At 41.9% G+C, this 20966-nt stretch overlaps 2 protein-coding genes across 4 annotated transcripts in view; one reads left to right on the top strand and one right to left on the bottom strand.

Annotated features, from left to right (window-relative positions):
* Window positions 1–395: 395 nt before the first annotated feature.
* FBXO40 (F-box protein 40) lies at window positions 396–8860 on the top strand. Its single transcript, XM_054575234.1, has 3 exons — window positions 396–430; window positions 1313–3220; window positions 5729–8860. The coding sequence occupies exons 1-3, from the start codon at window positions 428–430 to the stop codon at window positions 5942–5944; spliced, it is 2127 nt and encodes a 708-aa protein (XP_054431209.1). The 5' UTR covers window positions 396–427; the 3' UTR covers window positions 5945–8860.
* A 312-nt stretch (window positions 8861–9172) lies between these two features.
* The window catches only part of HCLS1 (hematopoietic cell-specific Lyn substrate 1), a 30237-nt gene continuing 18443 nt past the window's right edge, over window positions 9173–20966 (bottom strand). For all 3 annotated transcript variants that reach the window (XM_054575235.1, XM_054575238.1, XM_054575236.1), the window contains exons 7-14: window positions 14054–14164; window positions 13324–13379; window positions 12614–12683; window positions 12252–12463; window positions 11729–11833; window positions 11009–11228; window positions 10789–10851; window positions 9173–10588 (exon numbers count right to left, since the gene is read on the bottom strand). In XM_054575235.1, the coding sequence (XP_054431210.1) occupies window positions 10452–10588; window positions 10789–10851; window positions 11009–11228; window positions 11729–11833; window positions 12252–12463; window positions 12614–12683; window positions 13324–13379; window positions 14054–14164 (974 nt within the window). In that variant the 3' untranslated portion in view covers window positions 9173–10451. The remainder of the gene's footprint in view (window positions 10589–10788; window positions 10852–11008; window positions 11229–11728; window positions 11834–12251; window positions 12464–12613; window positions 12684–13323; window positions 13380–14053; window positions 14165–20966) is intronic.

Below are 20966 nucleotides of genomic sequence, written 5' to 3'. Positions count from 1 at the left end.
AGTTACAAGGGTAACTTGGACCAGATGTTTGTGTATGTGGTGGTGTTTGGGGGGAAATGTCAGGATAATTGTTCGTAGATGATGGAGAAAAGTTATAAGAAGCATGTTACACATTCCATAGTTGGTAAGAGGTCCCATCAGAGGGCAGGAAGGGTCAGTGAAAAGAGCATAGGCTAGGATGGCCTGGGTTGGGACTTGATTGCTGCTATAGAAATTTGAACACGTTATTTAACTTCTCTGGTTTCCATTTTCTTGACTGTAAAATGGGTCAATGATACCTCCAGGATGGTGGGAGGAATTAAATTAGAGACAGTATATGAAGTCTCTTTGGCCCCTGTTAATATAGATAAACAAAATACTTTTCTTACTAATCATTCATATTCATATTTTCCCTTAGCATTATAAAGCAAGAAGAAATTAGGAAGCTATGGTAAGTACCAAGTTCTTCTTGGATCTTTACAAATTAGGGGTCCAGGTCTGGCTTCATTTAGCCTGTAACCTAAGCAGCTGGTAGACTTGTCCTTGTGGCTTGATGATATTTATTGTCTTTTGGCCAAACCAGGGTTGCTAGAGCAGAGCCCGGAAGAAACGGACACAGAGTAGGGAAATAGCAGAGACCTGAGAAATACTTATGAGCAAAGATTTTTAGTAAAACTTTAAAAACAAAACAAAAAAAGCAAAAAATGCAGCAATAACCTAAATGGCTAACAATTTCTTCATTTGGTATATTATTACCTACAATGGCAGGTGCAAGGGATGCACATGTGAACAAAGCAGACATGGCCCCTGCCCTCCCAGCATGTCTGCTAGTGGTAGTTGGTTAAATGAATGATAGCACTTTCATTCTGGAATGCTACACTGCCATTATGAAGGACGTTTGTAGAGAATAATTAATATGACAGCCTAGTCTCGTGTTATAATAGCGAATTAAAAAGAAGGATGCAAAATTGTATTCATAGTATTAACTGTGTAATATGAATCACTCATAATCCACAACTTAAAAATAACAGTTGTCAACATTGAACTTCATTACATTTAGCATCATTTTCCCCCTCTTCTAAACACCTCTACTACATACATGAAATAAACTAAGAAAATACATAAAAGTGCATTATAGTTATTATATCTGGATTGTGGGATTATGAGTGATTTGGGGCTTTTTTCTCTATGGTTGTCTATATTTTCCAAGTCTCCTATAAGGAACATGCACAAACAGGAAATAAGTCAATTAAAACACAGTCACAGACACACATAGAGCTTCTGACCCAGCACTCATTTGTTTTCTCTTTCCCTTTGTCTTTGGTGTCTCCAGGGCAGGGCACGCAGGCCTCCACCTGGGCAGCACAGACATTGCGAGAGATGCTTCAACCGTCACTGCCATGTTCCTGTGGAGCCCAATGTCTCCTGCATGGTGATAAACTGCCACTTATCCTGTGGTGCCACCTTCCACATGTGCAAAGAGGCAGAGCATGAGCTCCTGTGCCCTTTAGAGCAGGTTCCGTGCCTCAACTCTGAATATGGCTGCCCGCTTTCCATGTCCCGCCACAAGCTGGCCAAGCATCTGCAAGTGTGCCCCGCCAGCGTGGTCTGCTGCTCCATGGAGTGGAACCGCTGGCCAAATGTGGACTCTGAAACAACCCTTCATGAGAATATCATGAAAGAGACCCCCAATGAGGAATGTTTGGACACAGCCCTAGCCCTCCAGGACCAGAAGGTCCTTTTCAAATCCTTGAAAATGGTAGAACTTTTCCCAGAAACTAGAAAGCCCACCAAGGAGGAACCTACTCTGAATGGAGAAGCCAGTTGGGAAGAAATGGCGGGAGCGGTCGGTGGAGCAAACACTGGTTTACTACCACATAGCTCTCTGTCAGCCACTAAAGGAGAGATGGCAGAGCTGAGTCAAGAAGAACGTGAGGTCTTGGCCAAAACCAAAGAAGGGATGGACCTGTCCAAGTTTAGCAAGTGGGAAAATATTTTCAGCAAAGAGAACGCAGCCTCTGCTTTAACAAACTCATCAGCGAGCTGTGAGAATAACAGTGATGGCCAAGGGAAAGAACAGATTTCCAACGGCAATAATGTGGTGGGAGAGGACACTGCTAAAGGGAAAGAATCACAGGAAAACCAGAAACAGCAGGGCTGTCATGCAGCTGTGGAAACAACAGGGCTTGCCCCTTGGCAGGATGGTGTCCTGGAAAGACTGAAAACAGCTGTGGATGTGAAGGACTATAATATGTATCTGGTGCACAATGGGAGGATGCTAATTCACTTTGGTCAAATGCCTGCTTGTACACCTAAGGAAAAGGACTTTGTTTATGGCAACCTTGAGGCTCAGGAAGTGAAGACCGTTTACACCTTCAAAGTTCCTGTGAGCTACTGTGGGAAGCGGGCTCGCATTGGTGATGCCATGTTGAGTTGTAAGCCAAGTGAACACAAAGCAGTAGACACTTCAGATTTAGGGATCACTGTGGAGGACCTGCCCAAATCAGATCTCATCAAGACCACCCTCCTGTGTGCTTTGGAAAGAGAACTCAAAGGTCATGTCATCTCTGAATCCAGGAGCATTGATGGGCTGTTCATGGATTTTGCTACTCAGACATATAGTTTTGAGCCAGAACAGTTTTCCTCTGCAACAGTGCTGGCTGACCTAACCACTTCCAACCCAGAGGGGCTCCATGTGGAACTCCACAGTGAGTGTGTGACCAGGAGACACAACAAGAGTAGCTCTGCCTTCACTTTCACTTGCAACAAATTCTTCAGGAGGGATGAATTCCCTCTGCATTTCAAAAATGTCCACACAGACATTCAGTCATGTCTCGATGGCTGGTTCCAGCATCGGTGCCCCCTTGCCTACTTGGGATGTACATTTATTCAAAACCACTTCCGTCCCCCGGGACAAAAGGCAAAAGTGATCTATAGTCAAGAGCTCGAGACCTTTGCCATCAAGCCAGAGGTTGCATCAGAGCTGAATGAGGGAAGGAAGAACAACTATCTCTCAGGCCATGGAGGAAAAAGCCAGAGTTCTCTAACCAGCTTGCCCTTGGAGGTTTTGCAGTACATTGCTGGGTTCTTGGACAGCATCAGCCTTTCCCAGCTCTCCCAGGTGTCTGTGCTGATGAGGAATATCTGTGCCACTTTGTTACAGGAGAGAGGGATGGTCCTCCTGCAATGGAAGAAGAAGAGGTATTCCCATGGAGGCACCTCCTGGAGAGTTCACAGGAAGGCGAGTAAACACTCATTAATTTATTCATTCATTCAACAAATATTTAAGAGCTTTATATGTTCCAAGCACTCAGCTATGCACTGGGATTGTACTAGGTTCCTGGAAATAAGTCATAATTCTTGAGCACAAGAAGGTCAGTCTTGTAGAGAAGACAGACCTATAAACATATTAATGGCAAAACAAATGTCGGTGCCTGTTTATCTCTATGTATGTGTGCTGGATATCTTCTGTTTGCTCACATAATCCATTCTCCAGCCTTCTCCAACATAACCTGTCCGCCAGGGTGCTGATGTCTACAGACTGCCTCAGCTGGCTTCCTTGCCTTCCGGCTTCTGATTAGGCTACCTAATGGGACTGTATCAACAGGAGATGGGAGAAAGGGAGAAGAGTAAAGTTGACATTTCTGTTCTTCTAGCTTCCTCCCTGCATGTATTCTCCCTCCATGACTCTTGGCAGTGGCTGTGTCCCTCCACTGAAGGTGGCTATATCAGGTGGTTCTCTCCACACAATGACTCATTCAGGTCCAATGACCTCCCTTCTTCCCTTTCAAGCCTAGGGCAGTAATACTCTAGATTGGTACTAGCCCAGGTACTGCCCTATATCTTGTGGCTTTCCTAAATCTTGTCCACAATTTGTATATCACTCCTTTTTAAAATTCTCTTCAAATTACCCCTGAGTGTGCCATCTGTTTCCTGCATGGACCCTGACTGACACATATGCCAATAAATTCCCTGTAGTCCCACATCAACTAATTTTTTTTAAGTTTTTGCCTTCGTTAAAGGAATTTTGAAATTCTAAAATAACTTGGTTCACTGACTTCCCCTATTAATTTTTTCAAAAAAAACTCTGCTGTAAAGTTTTTTTTTTTCAAATGTATTTCTTTTTCCCAGCCAGTTTATACTTACTTAACTGTATTATAACTTCTTTCACCTTGTACCATACAGCAGTGAGGCTTCTAATTCAGCATATCCAAAGTGCCCTTAGCACCCTTTCTTTTTGTAAATATGTTGGTAATATGCACTATAAATTTATGTGCCCACTGAGGTCAATAATTCCATTACAGTTGAGTTTCTTCCCAGTATGCGAGTGTGTGCAAACTGGCATTGGGGAGTTAGAGTTGTTTACATCTGTTTTTATTATTTATGTCTAAAACATCTTGTATATTTACTATTATTTACTTCCTGAGCAGTCTTCTTCAAAGAATCATTGAGATTCTCTCTCATGTATCCATGCATACATCCAGACGTTAAATAAACACTGACTGCCAACCAACTATGTGCTAAGGATAAGCATGAATGAGACTAAGCCCCTGCCATTCAGGAATTGTATAGTCTAGAATTGCATAGTATCTTCCTCTGTAAAATCAGATGCAAATAATTTCATTTATATACTAGAAATTCCATTATTTTTTGGCTCATGTTTGTTCCCAACTCAGTGATTGCTGCTCACTGTTTAATATAATTTGGGATATGTTAATTTCTTTGCAGAACAAAAAAGAGAGAAATTAGTCAGAGAGTCCTTTAACTCCAAGTAAATACTCTTTCTGGATTTAAAAACGCTCTTTAAAGTAAAAAGGGAAATTGTTCTAAGATCCCAGGAAACATTTTACTTACATATGATCAATGACAAGAAACTGAGGGTCAAGTGGTCATATTGAAGGGATATCAGGTTATGCCTACTCTCATAGCCAGATTTTAAAACTAGTGACTTTGCCACCACATCCTAGGTGGAAAAGCCAGAGGGTGTTTGAGTACCAGACTCCTAGTACTGGATTTCCTCTAAGATTTTTCTTCTAAGATTTCTTATATGTAGCAATACATTTAGTTTCAAGCAACAGAAAACCAACTTAAAGTGGCATAAACAATAAAGAGAATTTATTGGACCCAAATATCCAAAAAGTCCAAAGGGAATAGCTTCAGGTAAAGGCCTGATCTGACAGCTCAAGAAAATGCCCCCAAATGATGTTTTTCTTTCAATTTTTTATCCCGAATTCCTCAATAGCAGCTCCATTGTAAAAGATAGTGCTCCTTGGTGGTTCCTGGTAGCTACCAGTCACACCTGAAACTGCAGTTTCCCAAGTACATCTTGTACTTGCAGTTCAAGTACAGAGGGGAAAAGAAAATCTGCTTCTTGATATCTCAAAAAAAAAAAATGTTCTGGATTAGAGTCATTGAAACTAATTGTCCTGATTTGAACCATGCGTCTATTCTAGAACCGGTGTGTGTGTGTGTGTGTGGTGGTAGCGGTGGTGGGGAGGGTTCAATATGCAGAGTAGTATCAGTCACTCCAACACAACTGCATGGCTGGCTAGGAAGATTATCTATTGGAAGTGGGAATTAGGAATTGGGTGCTAGAGAAGAAACTAACAAAATGTCTGCAGCAGCCACTAACCACTCTCTGGAAGCTAAGAACAGAAAACATCAAGACATTTCCTTACACTGTTCAAATAAAGCTAGCCTGAGGGCACTGCCCCAATGTTCACTTTTGAACTTCCATCTTTCCCAACAGATCTGGCAATTCAGCAGCCTCTTCTCTAAAATCAACAACTGGGAATTCAATGACGTTACCTCCATGTCTGAGCACCTGAAGACCTGTCCTTTCAACGTTGTGGAGCACAAGACTGACCCAATTCTTTTGACCAGCATGTGTCAGCCCCATGAGCAGGCCCAAGAGAGCTTAGTTGCCACCTTTCGAGCTAGACCACAGGGAAGACAAGCCAAGTAAAGAGTCCGATACCACTGTTCTTGAGTTCTTCCTCAGAGTTACTGAAAGTAGGACAGAGTATGTTTTGGGGGACTTCCCCCTGAAAACTGCATATATGCTTATCTAAGTGTACTAGAACATGCAATATCCTCTAAAACCTGAGAAGTTGTACAAAGTCTAAGAACTTCCTAAGCCCTGCCTTGTATAATTGCTATAGTACTGTATTGATGACTTATTTCTTTTCCTTTTTCCTTTTTTATTTCTGAAATAGATTAGCCTAAAGAGAAAATAGGTAACTTGAGGTCATTGAGGAAGATAAGCCCAGTTTCGTAAGAGATGAGAAAGCAGTGAATTCCATAAGCAGCATTAGCCTGTGTTTTTATGGGATGGGGGCATGTCCAGTTTACAAGCATGTTCAAATTTGTGGGGCAGACAATGCCCAGTCTACCATGGTGCAGGGCACACAGTTTGAAGGTTCTAGAACTGGGGCTGTCTTGACTTTCAAGTCCAGGGCTGTTTTTCATTGCCCCGCTTCCCCTAAGCCCAGATATCCAAACACAGCCTGACAGAATAGAGACCTTGGCTAAGCACAGCATCCTTGAGGACACCACAAACCAAAGGATGAAAGGCAGAAATAAGGTCACAGAGTTTGTTGTAGAGAGTCTTGGCAACATATAGAACAACCTTGAAAATTAAGGAGTCCAAAAGAGATACTATATTCTTAAAGAAAATAAGGTCAAAAAACCTCAAGCTTACATTTTCATAGTGACTTAAGAGTTACTGTTCATTTCCACTGAAAATTATACTTTAGGTCTGAATTAGGGAGAACACAGACATAGCCCAGCACCAGCATGCACCGCAGGTCCTGTGGCACTGGTCACCAGGTCCTGGATACCACTTGCGTAGCCCATGGGAGATCTTGGGAAGGAAGTCATGGGAACATAATGGGTCCCTATAATGGCTCCTCCCTGTAACTGGTCATGCCCTCAGTCTGTCAAAAATTGGTGACACTGCTAGTTTTGGGTAACAAACAGCAAATACTCATGAGAACAAAAGTAATAGAAAAATTAATAACAGAAACTGACTTCCCCTTTCCCTAAAGCAGGGTTTTTGGGAACTGCTACCATTGTGCACCAAATAATTCTTTGTCATGAGGGACTGTCCTATGTATTACAGTATATTTCATAGCATCCCTAGCCTCTAGTCGTAGATGCCAGTAGTACCCCCACAGCTGTAACAACCAAAAATGTCTCCAGACACTGTTAATTATCCTATGAATCACTCCTGGTTGAGAACCCCTGCCCTAAAAGATGACATACCAATGGCAGTTAAGTTAGGATCAGCTTTTTAGTACAGCAAAATCTTCTCTCCCACGTAGTTATCTACAATGGTAACAATTTCATCAGCTCTTCTTTATTTATGAAATAGGTTTGAGACACATGGTGGTTTTAAGTTGGAACCAGATGGAGCTGATTTGTTTGGTATGGCTTCGTGCCCTTCAGTCAAATGCAAAAGCCTATCCTTTCGGCTCTCTCTACGTGTAGCTGAAGTCAGGAAAGTTAAGCTAGCCATCTTATGTTTACATCTCTCTCGTTTAATTATGTCATTTTCTAAGCAGTCCTAGCAGTCCACAAGCACTTGAGAAAGAAGGGAAAAGGAGGCTAGGCATTGTGGAGAAGTAGATAACAAAGAATTTAGCCAACAGCAACAACAAAATGACTCCAGTTGATCTGGATGCTTGTTATTGCCTGAATCTCTCTCTGAACATGGTCCAAAGCTGGTGTAGAGGAAGTGGATGACACCTCTGAGAAGAGTCAAGAAGGAACTTGGGCAAGTCCCAGAACAGAAATCTGCTCACCTTTTCATTACAATGTGCCACTTGGTACTCTTCAGTAGTGTAACTATTTTTCCTCATCCTTTTTTGGTTTATATTTCACATTTGTATATAAGGCACCATTTTCTAAAAATATAACTAGAGTGTGAGCTAAGATTTTATTCAGTGAAGATAAATAACTGGAAACAAACCCTGAAGTGGGAAAAAAGATAGAATTCTCCAGGTATCAGTTTCATGTGTTTTGGACCTAGTCCTTCCTATATGGAGAAAGAAACCTCCTAAAGTCAATTCTGGGTTTCTTATTTTATTAGGAAAAAAAGGAGAGAGAGGGAGAAAGGGGAGAGAGATAGGCCAAGGGAGGTGAGAATTAGAGGCTACTGTTACATGGGTGACAAGTACAGGGAAAGGTGGAGAGCAGAGGGCTGCCCCCTGCCAGTCAGGTGGGAGGGGCAGGCCAGGAACAAGAGAGCCATCAGGAGAGTGCCACACTGCTCTGTGGGCTGCACACTCCAGCTGCACTGTGCTTTCTCTGTTGCTGCCTTCAGAGCAACACTGAATCAATCGACATCACCAAACACATGTTATAAGATATGTAATAGTATATGTTGCAGAAAGCAGGGTGCTGCAGTGTATCCACCGGTCTACCGAAACAAGCACATTTTGTGGTGAGAGGGCAGTTAGAGCAAAAGGAAACTGTTTTACAAAGACTGAATTAGAAGATGATTTGGTTAGTGAGTTAAGGCTGTACTGAGCAGCATGAGTAGCAAACATTATCTAACAGAGGCAAGACAGGCATGGCCTCAGACGGAGAAACCCTGAGAGGAATGAAAAGGGACTGTGTTCCCAGGATGGAGAGATGTCTGTGAGTATCATCACCAAGGTAACTGGTTCAGAGTAGAAATCAGCTGAACTTGGAGGGTGAGGTCTGTAGGACTGTTGCCTTAATAGCATAGGAATCTAGAAAAGAAGTTTCTGTCTTAAAATAAAGGGAAATGTGAAAAGCAAGGTGGGCCTTGGAAATGTAGCAAGAAAACTACTGTAAAATTCTGATCTATGTGTGATGTCAAATAAAACTGAAGTGAGGAATGAGATTGTGAATATCTGTGAACTTTACGTCTGTATGCTGGAAATCCTAACATCTCTATAAGCAGAAATATAAGCTGCTTTGCACTCTTAAAGGCTAATTGAGAAAATCTTGTAAGTTAGGTCAAGAAACAGATTTGTGATCCACTGGCATAAATGTCATTGTGGAAACAAAGGATTATGTGTCTTAGAGAAAAGCCAAGGAACAAGACAGGGGCACAGTGCTCTGGACACATGGGCAGTTCAAAATTTTAGGAAGTCCTGGAGCATCTATGGAACTCAGTCACCAATCCTTGCTCCCACCATCTTCTTCATCTTTGAAAGCTGGACCCAACTTCAGATACTGGTTACAGCACAGACTTCTTACCAACAAAGCATTTCCTACACCAACAAACTGACTTTGATTTTGACTTTGTTTTGATTTTTGCCTAGGATTTTCTATCTTGGGCCTTAGTGAGCCCAATGGCCTGGGCTAGGATAACCCCACCATGCTCTGCCCTCTCCTTGTCTTTCATCCCTGTGCTTTGCCAGGTGATTTGTTTTTTGCCCATCACTGGCTGTCCACGTGTCCTCACCTTATTTCCTGTCAGCCTCAACCCTGAAATCACACAGAAGCTTCATGAGCTTCTTCCATGTACCCTCTTACTTGGCCATCAATTTTGGTCATCCAGCTAACTACAAAAAAAGCCTGGGCTTTCTTGAGTAGAGGACACTCTCTCTGCCTAAATCCTCTTACCACTTCATCAGAGGCTGTGTTACTTTAGCTTTCGTCTTTTTTTGTTGTTGTTATTGCCAAATCTCCCTTTTCCTCCTTCTTAATCCCTAATTTATGCTTCTTCCTCAAGAATCATCACATCCTGAAAGAGTGTTGTCATTACTCCAAGGCAGAAGGTGGCTGGTCTCTCACAACTGGGGAAGCCAACAGAAGTTGACACTACCTGGCCTCCTATTCCCCGACCTTACCACCATTCCCCAGGCTGATCTGTTTTGGACTAGATTTAAGTACAGCCTTAAAAAAAGGCCCAGTACTAGGCCTCCAGAGCAGAGGGGAATGGGCAGTGGTAAAAGGGAGTCTTCTGGATATGCTTGAAAGTGGGAAGGAGAATTGGAGCCATGAGAGCCAAGGCCATTACAGGCTGCACAAAAAGCACTATTTACCTCAGCCTAAAGGTGAAACATAGTCCCACTTTATTTCCAATTTTAAGACCAAGCAGAGAAAAGATATCTCTGGAGGGAAGGAAAGTAAACAAAAGCACAACCAGGCAAATCAGGCAATCCAGACGTACTTTCCCCAGTAAGCAAACCGGGAAGCTCAGAGCTCACGAAAGCAGAATGAAGAGCTTGGGGTGATAGAGGTAACACTCATGGGGAAGGAGGCGGGACAACAAGATAAATGTCTACAAGCTCACAGAGGATAGTGAGGACACTGAAGGAGACCTCCTTCCTCGTGCTGTCTCTGCCCCCAGCCCTAATGCAGAGGGGGAGAGAAGTCTATCTAGAACTTCAGCCAACTTATGAAATCCTATTAGACTCTTGAAGCATGTTGGGAAAGGTGGAGGCAGAGCCACTTTGGACATGGGAAGTCACAGTGCAGAATACAGTGAGGGCCATTTACTGGAGAAGGTTGACATAATTTGCAGGGAAGAGTCCAAAGTGGCCATGGCAACGTCCCCGCCACCAGCCCTCATCCACCATCTCAATGTCAGTGATGATGTCATCTGGATCAAAGGAAATCTCATCGCTTCCCTCTGGAGAGGAAATTGACTGGAATTAGGATGGTCAGACAGGAATCCCTCCATCCCTGTGCCCACTCTAAACCTCAGAAAGGGAAATAGGCCTGGTCTTCTTCATGCCAAGCCTGGACCCTTCCCTGACCCTCAGAATTTATCCCCTGCTTTTGTTTCAAGGGCCTTCAGACACCAGACCCCTCAAGCCACTCCCAACCTACCTCCTTGGTAATCATACAGGGCTACAGCTGAGATCCCAGCCCCAGCCGGACGGCCTGATGCTCCTGCATCGTGAAAAATATAAACATGGTCTCACCAAAAGAGAGAAGGAAAACAAACAGATTCTTATGGGTAATGGGACAATTCTTCTTACCACCCGCCCCTCCCTTCCCCCTGCAGACCTGACCAAATTAAGGAGCTGATTCTCTCTTGACCACTCACCAGCCAGAGAGGAGGGAAAAGAGGGATTCTCAGGCTCTAGCACATCCTCATAGTCCCCTTCTGGTTCATCATCTTTCTCATGTCTGTCCATCTCTCCAACATCCTCATAGTCATTCTCAGGCTCAGGCTCAGGCTCTGGCTCTGCTTCATACACTGGTTCTTCCACCACCTGGAGGCCTTCCAGAGTCCTGGGGGGCAAAGCTGGGGGCTCTTCATCATCCTGAGAAGAGAGAGTATGGAACAGGGTGACTTGAACTCACTAGGAGCTGCCTCTTCAAAACTTTCCAATGAAGGACTGCTGAGATCCCACCCATCACCACTTCTATGTTCCACCCATGCTTCCATCTAACACCCCTCTCTAGGATACACATTCTTTCATCCATTCTTCATTTTCCAACTTCCTCCCACATCTACCTACTCAAAACACATACCAAGAGATGATAGGAAGGGAATGTAAAAGGTATGAGAAAAGGGAAGTCAGATTCCTCAGAAGAGCAAGAAAATATTGAAGCAAAAGCACATTATTGGACATACCACAGCTAGGATAACCAACTCTCCTAGTTTTTCCAGGATGGAGTGGTTTCCCAGAAGGGAAGACTATCAGTATTAAGGTCAGGAGAGTCCCAGACAAATCAGGATGGTTGGTCATATTCTGTGGCCCACCTTCTTAAGACATGAAGAGATGGGGAAAGCAGAGAAAATCTTTGGGCCTCTACTTACCTCTGGGGGTCCCTGCCTTGAAGGCAGGGAGGACACTGGATGTTCCCTGCTGGTTTTCACCTGCTCAGGCTCTGAGAGTGAACAGCTTCCTGCAGGAGGCCAGACCTATGGAGAATGAAGCATCTCTCCAGTAAGCAAGCAAGCCTCCATCTTCTCTCTTATACTGACCTGCAACACCTCCTTCTACCTCTGCCAATCCAAATCAAACCCATCCCTCAAGATAGGTTCCAATTTGTAGAAATGGCTACTTCCTCTTAGTTCCTGTAGCAATGACTAGCTGCAATGGCTGGTGACCTGTCTTCTGCTATACACTGTAACACTTGTGTTTTTTCCTAACATTCTGGTACAAATGAGGCTCAATTACACAGACTGAAATCTTCCTGAACACAGGGAGAGCACTCATATAGAATTTGCTTAACACAAGGGAAGCCTGTGTCTTATTCTCTATTAATGATTTGGACCCTTTAGGCTCCCGTCTGGGCAAGGAATGTTGGATAGGGATCCCAGAGTACCAAGCACTCACCTCTGAGGAGATTTTCTTAGGCAATGGGGTTGGCACCACAGGCTTTTCCATAGTGGATGCTGGTTGCTGAGCCTCATGGCTTCTCTTTACCAGGGCCTTTCTCTCCTGTTGCTGCCTGGCCATCTGCTGTGCCTTCTCTTCTTCTTCCTGCCTCTTCTTCTCCTCAGCCATGGACTCAAATTTTGCCTTTAGGCCACGGGCACCACTAGAAGCTAAAGACACAGGCAAGAAGAGGGGAGAGGTCAAGTGTACCTCAACTACTCTAGGTAGATAAAGGCATGGAGGAAGTAGTCTGGCGAGAAAAAAAATGAGAAGGAAAAAGCAATTGAGGAGCAGAGAGAAAGGGAATTGTTAAGACTTACCAGCCTCTACGGGCGTTGTCTTCTTATAAGCTGTGGTTGGGGCCTCCATTTCATTGAAGCCAACAGCACTCTGCAGGAGAACAGTAGTTGTGTGTGAGGGAGGTGGTGGTAAGAAAGTGGCAGTGACTCAGAAAGCAGTATTAGGAATTGAGGCCACCATAGGTGGTATCTTAACCATTTGATCCTCAATAGTTGGACAGGGTATTCCAGTACTGTAGTTTTGTGGCAGAGAGAAGGAAAAAGGGAATTGTAAACTCCTGGGCCCAGATTCTCTTTTTGAAAGTACAATGTACCTGGAAACCCGCATCTCCAAATCCAGTTGCATGGAATGCAACAAGGCCCCTGAGTAATGAATGAAGAGGAACTGGTGTAGGGGAGGACAGTGACATGGAATGGGAAGAGACTACTGATTGGGATGAACAATGCCAAGCAGTCAATGAAATTTTAAACATCACATTTCCCTGGAGTTTATCTGTCTCTCTGTCTCTCTCTTCCTCCCTTCCCTCTCCTCAGTTAAATGAAGTTCATGAAGACATGCTTATTAGATGCTGAGGGCAGTAAATGGTGAGTGCAGGACACCAGGAGGACAGCTCAGGACACAGCTTTGTCCGTCTTTTTTTTTTTTTTCAGCTTTGCCTCGCACTCTTCTCCATGTACTTCTGTGTAGTTTGGGAAACTATTTTTAAGAAATTGGTATTCTGGTACTTCACCTTATCCACTTGGTCCTTCTGGATTCCATACTGACCACCAAAACCCTTGGCATAATCTGCAGGACAGAAAGTTCTGAGAGTCATACAGGAGTTAAAATTCTGGAAATTGGTGGGAAGAGGGAGCAGTGGGAAGAATGACTAGAAGACAGGAATGTGGAAAACAGAGAAATGGATGAGGAAGTGTAAGAATCAGAGGACAGAGAGAGGCTTAGGTGGGAAGATTGGCAAAAGGATTGGGAGAAAAAAACTTGGAAGAGAATGGAGGGGAGAGAGATGGGAATTGGACAACACAGAAAGAAAAAAGTGACAGAAAGGGGAAAATGTAAAGGAAGAAACAGGAAAAAAATATAAGGACAACCCTCCAGCTATCCCCAATGGGTCCCAGAAAGGAAGGAGGCCTCTCTATCCTCTATGAGGCAAAGGGGCCTTTAAGAACCATAGCCAGATCTGCTCTTCTTATCACCAGCCTGTCTGTCTTTACCCTTTTCTCAGTGGCCCCTTCTCTTTAGCCTCCCTTTTCTGTCCTGCTCCTAATCTTATTGTTTTCCTCTCCACCTCTTTTGGTTTGCCCCCACTGATTCCTGCACACATACACTCACTATTTGTTACCTCACCTCCTACACTGCACATCTGTCCCTCAGTATTCTGAGTCTTCTGTGTCAGCTTTCAGAAAGGAAAGATGAAGACTCCATGATATCTATGACCTCCCTCCTCTCTAGCCCCAACTTACCTCTCTGGGATTCGTGTTTCTCTGTTTCTCCTTTGTAGTCATATCCCAGAGCTGCCTTGTCCCATTTATCCTTCTCTACCCCGTAACGGCCACCAAAACCATGAGAGTAATCTATGGTGGAAGGAACAGTCATGAGAGCCCACTCTCAGCCCACAGGGAAGAGCCACTGAAGAGAGAAGTCAAGAGGAACTGGTGTTCTATTTTCCTCTTCTCTCTCTTACTTCCATGCCAACAGGAGGAGATTGTTTCATTTTTTTCCCCTTCTTCTAGGAAAGGGAAAGTATAAAGAGTATAAGGAGAGACTTCCGGGGGGCGGGGGAAGGCATATCTACATGACATATATGCCTCTCCCTATTTCCATACAAACACTTAGAAATGTCAGCTAAAATATAACAGTCTTTTTTGCTGTTATTGTAAATAGTGAAAGCATAAAAGAAAAAAAAGGAAAAAAATTCTAGCTCCAAAAACAAATTGATAAATCAAAGCAGTAGATATGAGGGTAATTATGAGCTGATGTCAGAGAAAATCCAAGGGTGTTTTAAGTGCCAAATTTAGTGCCTACAGTTAAAATCAAGGAACTGCGGTTCTAATTTCTATGAAAGAATAGGGGGCTGGAGAGAAGAAAATTAGTCTCTGTCCACTCCTTTAAACATTGTACAGGAAGTCCTTGCTAATGCAATAAGGCAAGGAAAAAAAAATAAAAGGTATATAGACTGGAAAGGAAGACATCAAACTGTCTTTGTTCACAGATGACATGATCTGTGTAGAAAATCCAAAAGAAGCGATAAGCATACTCCTGAAACTAATAAATGATTATAGCAATGTTGCAGAATGTAAGGTTAATATACAAAAGTCAGTTGCTTTCCTATGTACCAACAATGAACAAGTGGAATTTGCAATTCAAATAAATAAAATACCATTTACATTAGAACCCTCAACAAAGATATATTTATGTATAAATCTAAAAAATGTACAGGATCTATATAAAGAAAATCCTGATGAATAAACCAAAGAAAGACTAAGTAAATGTAGATAGAGTCTATATTCATGGAAAGGGAGGCTCAATATTGTCGTGATGTCAGTTCTTCCCAGATTGATCCATAGGTGCAATGCAATTCCAATCAAAATCCTAGCAATTTATTTTTTTGGATATTAATATCTGACTCTAAAGTTTCTGTAGAGAGTTAAAAGACCCAATTGCCAACACAATACTGAATGTGTAGCCAACATAAAGTTGGAAGACTAATGCTACCTGACTTTAAAGACTTACTATAAAGTTACAGTGATCAAGACAGTGTGGTGAAAGAATAGAAAAATAGATCAATGAAACAGAATAGAGAGCCCAGAAATAGACCCCCCATAAATATAGTCAAGAACTAATCTTTGACAAAGAAGCAAAGGCAATACAGTGGAGAGAAGATAGTCTTTTTAACAAGTGGTGTTGGAGCAACTAGACATCCACATGAAAAAAGAATCTAGATACAAGCATTACACTTTTATAAAAATTACTCAAAATAGATCATAGACCTAAATGTAAAATGAAACAATATAAAACTCCTGGAAGAATGTGAGAGAAAACCTAGATGACCTTAGGTGTGGTGACCTTTTTAGATATAACATCAAAGACATAATCCATGAAAGAAATAACTGATAATCCTGGACATCATTAAGATTAAAAAAGTTCTGCCTGTGAAAAAATATACAAATGTCAAGGAAATGAGAAGACAAGACATAGAGAAATATTTGGAAAAGATACTTGTGATTTAAAAAAAAAAAACCTGTTAACCAAAATATACAAAGAACTCTTAAAACTCCACAATACACCAATCAGAATGAATATATGCCTCTCTATGTTCATAGCAGTGCTGTTTACAGTAGCCAAGGTCTGGAAACAGCCCACGTGCCCATCAGTAGATGAGTGGATTAAAAAAAGCTGTGGCACATTTACATAATGGAATACTATGCAGTCATAAAAAGAAGGAAAATTTATCATTTGTGACAGCAGGATAGACCTGGAGGGTATTATGCAAAGTAAAATAAGCCAATCAGAGAAAGAAAAATACCATATGATCTCACTTATATGTGAAATCTAATGAACAAAATAAACTGATAAACAAAATAGAACCAGAGGCATGGATATATGGAACAGACTGACAGATATGAAAGGGCAGGTGGCAGGGGTGGACTAGATGAAAGAAGGTGAAGAGATTAGCCAAAGGACATATAGGCAAGCCCAATGGACTCAGACAATAATGTGGTAAGAGCCAGGGGTGGAGGGGGAAGGGTCTGCATGGAGGTGGGAAAAGGAGGAGGGAAATGATGGACATCTGTAATAGTGTCAACAATAAAAAAAGAACTCAACAATTCTTAAAAAAAAATTTAAAATTAGGCCAGTCAGAGAAAGACAAATACCATATGATTTCACTCATATGTGGAATCTAAAGAACAAAATGAACTAACAAGCAAATTAGAGACAGAATCACAGTTGGAGAGCAGGCTGACAGCTGTTGGGGGGCAGGAGGTGGGGTTGGGGGACTGGGTAGGAATGGTGGAATGACTAAGCAAAAAAGAGGAAAAACTCATGGACAGGGACAACAGTGTAGTGATTGCTGGGAGGAGGGGGAAGTGGAGGAGGGTATAGTGGGGATAAATGGTGATGGACGGAGACTTGACTTAGGGTGGTGACCACACAATACAGTATACAGGTTATGTCTTCTGGAACTGTGTACCTGAAATCTATATAATTTTGTTAATCAGTATCACCCCAATAAATTCCACAAAAAGGAAAAAAAGGGCCAAAGATCTTAACAAACATCTTACCCAAGGAGCTACTCAGATGACAAATAAGCATATAAGATGCTTATCATACATCATACATCACCAGGGAAATGCAAATGAAACCAAGATATGATGTATACACCTATTTCAATGGCCCAAATCCAGAACACTCAGAATACCAAATGCTGGTGAGGATGTGAAACAGCAGGAACTCTTACACATTGCTGGTGGGAGTGCAAAATGGTAGACACTTTGAAAGACAGTTTGGCAGTTTGTTACAACACTAAACAGACTCACCATCAACATAACAAAAAGACAACCTACTCAATGAGGGAAGTTTTTCACCAATGATACATCCAATAAGGGGTTACTATCCAAAATTTATAAAGAACTCATACAACTCAACACCAAAACAAACAATACAATGAAAAAACGGACAGAGGAACTGAATAAAATATACAAATGGCCAACAGACATATGAAAAGATACTCAATGTCACTAATTATTAGAGAAATGCAAATTAATACCACAAGGAGATATCACCTCACACCTGTCAAAATGGATATCATCAATAAATCAACAAGTGCTGGTGAGGATGTGGAGAAAAGGGAGCCCTAGTACACATTTAGTAGGAAGGCAGACTGGTGCAACCACTATGCAAAACAATATGGATATTCCTCAAAAAATTGAAGATGGAACTACCTTATTACCCAGTAATTCCACTTCTGGGTATATATCTGAAGAAAACCAAAACACTAACTCTAAAAAATATATGTACCCTTATGTTCATTGCAGTATTATTTACAATAGCCAAGATATGAAAGCAGCCCAAGTGCCTATCAACAGGCAAGTGGATAAAAAGGTGGTAATATTTCATTGTATACTCTCATATACAATGAAATAAATATTTCATTGTATACTCTCATATACAATGAAATATTACTCAGCCATAAAAATGCATGAACTCTTACATTTGTGACAGCATGGTAAGAACAGAGAAAGAGAAGTACTATACGATATCACTTATATTTGGATCTAAAGAGTAAAATAAAGGAACAAACAGAATAGAAACAGACTCAGAAAAAGAGATCAGACTGATGGTTGTCAGAGGGGTGGGGGATTTCGGGACTGAGTGAAGGGATTAAGAAGTACAATTAACAATCACAAAATAGTCATGGGAATGTAAAGTACAGCATAGGGAATATAGTCAATAGTATCATAACTAGGTACAGTGCCAGGTAGTTACTTGCAATGTCAGTATATAATTGTTGAATCACTATGCTGTACACCTGAAACTAATACAAAGCAATATTGAATGTAAACTGTAACTGAAAAAAATTTGAATAAATGGTAATGGAAAAATTCAATTAAGAAAAGAAAAAATTAATAAAAAATAAAAGAGTAAACCTAGGGACTTTTGGTAATTATGACATAACAATGTAGATTCATCCTTGGTAAAACAATGTACCATTCTGGTGAGTGAAGCTGATAATGGGGAAGACAATTATATGTGGGGGTGGGAGTGTACAGTAAATCTCTGTACCTTCCTCTCAACTTGGCTATAAACCTAAAAATTCTCTTTTAAAATTTTCTTTAGAAAAAGAGAATAGAAATTTCTAATAGACATCTGAGTTCCAGAAGAAAGAATAAAAGAGAGGAAAGGTATTATCAAAAAAAAAAATGCCTGAGAACTTCCCATAATGAGTCATTTTGCAGGTTGAAGAGAACTAATAAGTCTCATGTAGAAGAATAAATATAGATCCAACACCTAGACATAAGCTGATATTTCAGAATGTCAGATAAAAAGAGAAAACTTCATTAAAAAAAAAAAACAGCCCCTAGCTGGTGTGGCTCAGTGGATTGAGGGCCAGCCTGCAAACCAAAGGGTTGTCAGTTCAATTCCCAGTGTAAAGCACATGCCTGGGTTGCAGGCCAGACCCACAGCAGCGGACGCACAAAATACAGCTGCACATTGATGTTTCTCTCCCTCTCTTTCTCCTTCTTTTCTCCTCTCTAAAGTAAATAAATAAAATCTTTTTTAAAAACACACACACAGAGAAACAACACATTACCTACAAAACAATGATGGCACAAGAGAGATGCCAAAGGTAATGAAATAATATCTTCTAAGTGATGAATGTAAAATAACAATGAAGAGCAGAAGAAAATAAAGACATTTTTTAGTCAAAGCCTGGGAGTTCTTTCATAGACTCACTAAAAGAATTGTTAAAGGGTATACTTTAGCAAGAAGAAAATAGAAGGAGCAAGGAGGAAACAATGAAACACAGCAAACAATGACGAGCTAGGAGTTGGTTAATATGTTGGCAATTTAAATAAGTATTTACTAGGTAACAGGGTGGAGGAGTGAGTGGAAGTCACATTGACCTCCTCCCAGGACCAATATGGAGTCCGCAAAATTGTGGAGAAATCACCCGGAACAAACACCTGAACAATAGCGAGAGAAGAGCCTTATAACCTCAGACAGACAGAAGAATCAGCTTTAGCACAACCTCACTGGTAAGGAGTACAATAAAGACTCCAGAAGGCGGGTGGGGTGCCCATAGGTGGCAGCACCAGAAGGATATTGAAACGGACAGTTGGGTTGCTCTGAGATGAGTGGGGTCTAAACCATAAGTGGGGATCTCCAGCCTACAACACCAGTGCCCAAAAAGTACACAGATAGCAGCCAGCTGCAAAAAGCAGCAGGGTTGCTCTTTGCCAGAGACAGGCGGCTGGAGAAGCAAAGAGCCATTTAAATGTCCAACACATAAATTTTTATTTACAACCACTTACCCTTGTCTCCAGCAAAGGCAGGGGCAGAGTGGGCTAGAGATGCCTGAGGAGACACTGGGGAAGGAGGCCTTGGGGAGACAATGGAGAGAGTAGCCAGTGGGACCCCCGTGCTGACTCATCCCCCATACAGCAGCAGTCATCTGGCTCAGACAGACCACTCCCCTGAGCAGCAGCAGCATGAGAGGACCCAATAACCCTGCCCCCAGGAGGGACTCCACCCCACCCTGTGGTGTCTAAGCCGGCCTGCTGAGTGCAGAGTGATTAGATTACAGCTGACGGAGACAGCCACAGAAAGTAGATTCCTGGACGTCTCCAACACATTGCCTAAGTTCAGATGCAGTCAATATCTAACATTATCAGAGGCAGATCCAGAAAGAAAAAAACAGCAGTATGCTACCATAGAAGTTCACACCACAAAGTCAGAAGATCAAGACAGATCAATTTAAGAAGCAGAAACAAAAATGAAGAGTCTCACAAATAATGGGAAGACAAAGAAATACGCCCCACTCAAAGGGAAAGTAGGAATCCCCACAAAGACAACTAAATGAAATAGAGGCAGCAAGTAAACTATCAGATCCTGAGTTCAAATCAATGGTTCTAAGGAAGCTCATTGAGCTAAATGAGCTCAGAGAGAATTACAAAAAAGCTACAGGGAAACTAGAAGGAACTTATTGCAAACTATATCTGCATGAAAAAGGACATAGAAACTACCCATAAGAAACAAGAGGAAGTGAAGAATACAGTTTCTGAATTGAAGAACACAGTAGAAGGAATCAAGCAGGCTAGATGAAGCAGAGGAACAAATCAGCAAGCTGGAGGATAAGGCAGAAAAAAGCTCCCAGAAAGAGCAAGAAAGTGAAAAAAGACTAAAAAAGAATGAAGAGGCATTTAGGGGAATGCAGGATAACCTGAAACATCGTAATATCTGAATAAAAGAGGTGCTAGAAGGAAAAGAAAAGGAGCAAGGGATAGAGAACCTGTTTGAAAAAGTAATGATGGAAAACTTTCCTAATTGGAGGAGAGAAAAAGTCACACAAGTCCAGGAAGCACAGAGGGCGCCATCCAAGAGGAATCCAGTGAGGCCCACACTCCAAGACATATCATCATTAAAATGGCAAATATCAAAGACAAAGAGAGAATCCTAAAGGCAGCAAGGGAAAAACAGGCAGTAACATATAAGGAAGCATTGATACGGCTAACAGCTGACTTCTCAACAGAAACACTACAAGGCAGAAGGAAATGGCAAGAAATATTCCAAGTCATGAAAAGCAAAGGCCTGCAACCAAGACTGCTCTACCCAGCAAAGCTCTCATTTAAAATAGAAGACAAAATAAGGAGTTTC

The sequence above is a fragment of the Pteronotus mesoamericanus genome, unplaced genomic scaffold (genome assembly GCF_021234165.1).
Source record: "Pteronotus mesoamericanus isolate MK-2021 breed Mesoamerican mustached bat unplaced genomic scaffold, CSHL_Meso_final contig_27, whole genome shotgun sequence".
NCBI classification, from domain to species: domain Eukaryota; kingdom Metazoa; phylum Chordata; class Mammalia; order Chiroptera; family Mormoopidae; genus Pteronotus; species Pteronotus mesoamericanus.
The sequence above is the reverse complement of the archived record's forward strand: the minus strand, read 5'-3'. Positions and strand labels throughout refer to the sequence as shown.

What these genes read in the sequence shown, in the direction of transcription:
- FBXO40 (XM_054575234.1), top strand. An exon ending in CCTGGAGAGTTCACAGGAAG is followed by an intron (nt 3,221 to 5,728) that starts GCGAGTAAACAC and finishes CTTTCCCAACAG; the next exon opens with ATCTGGCAATTCAGCAGCCT.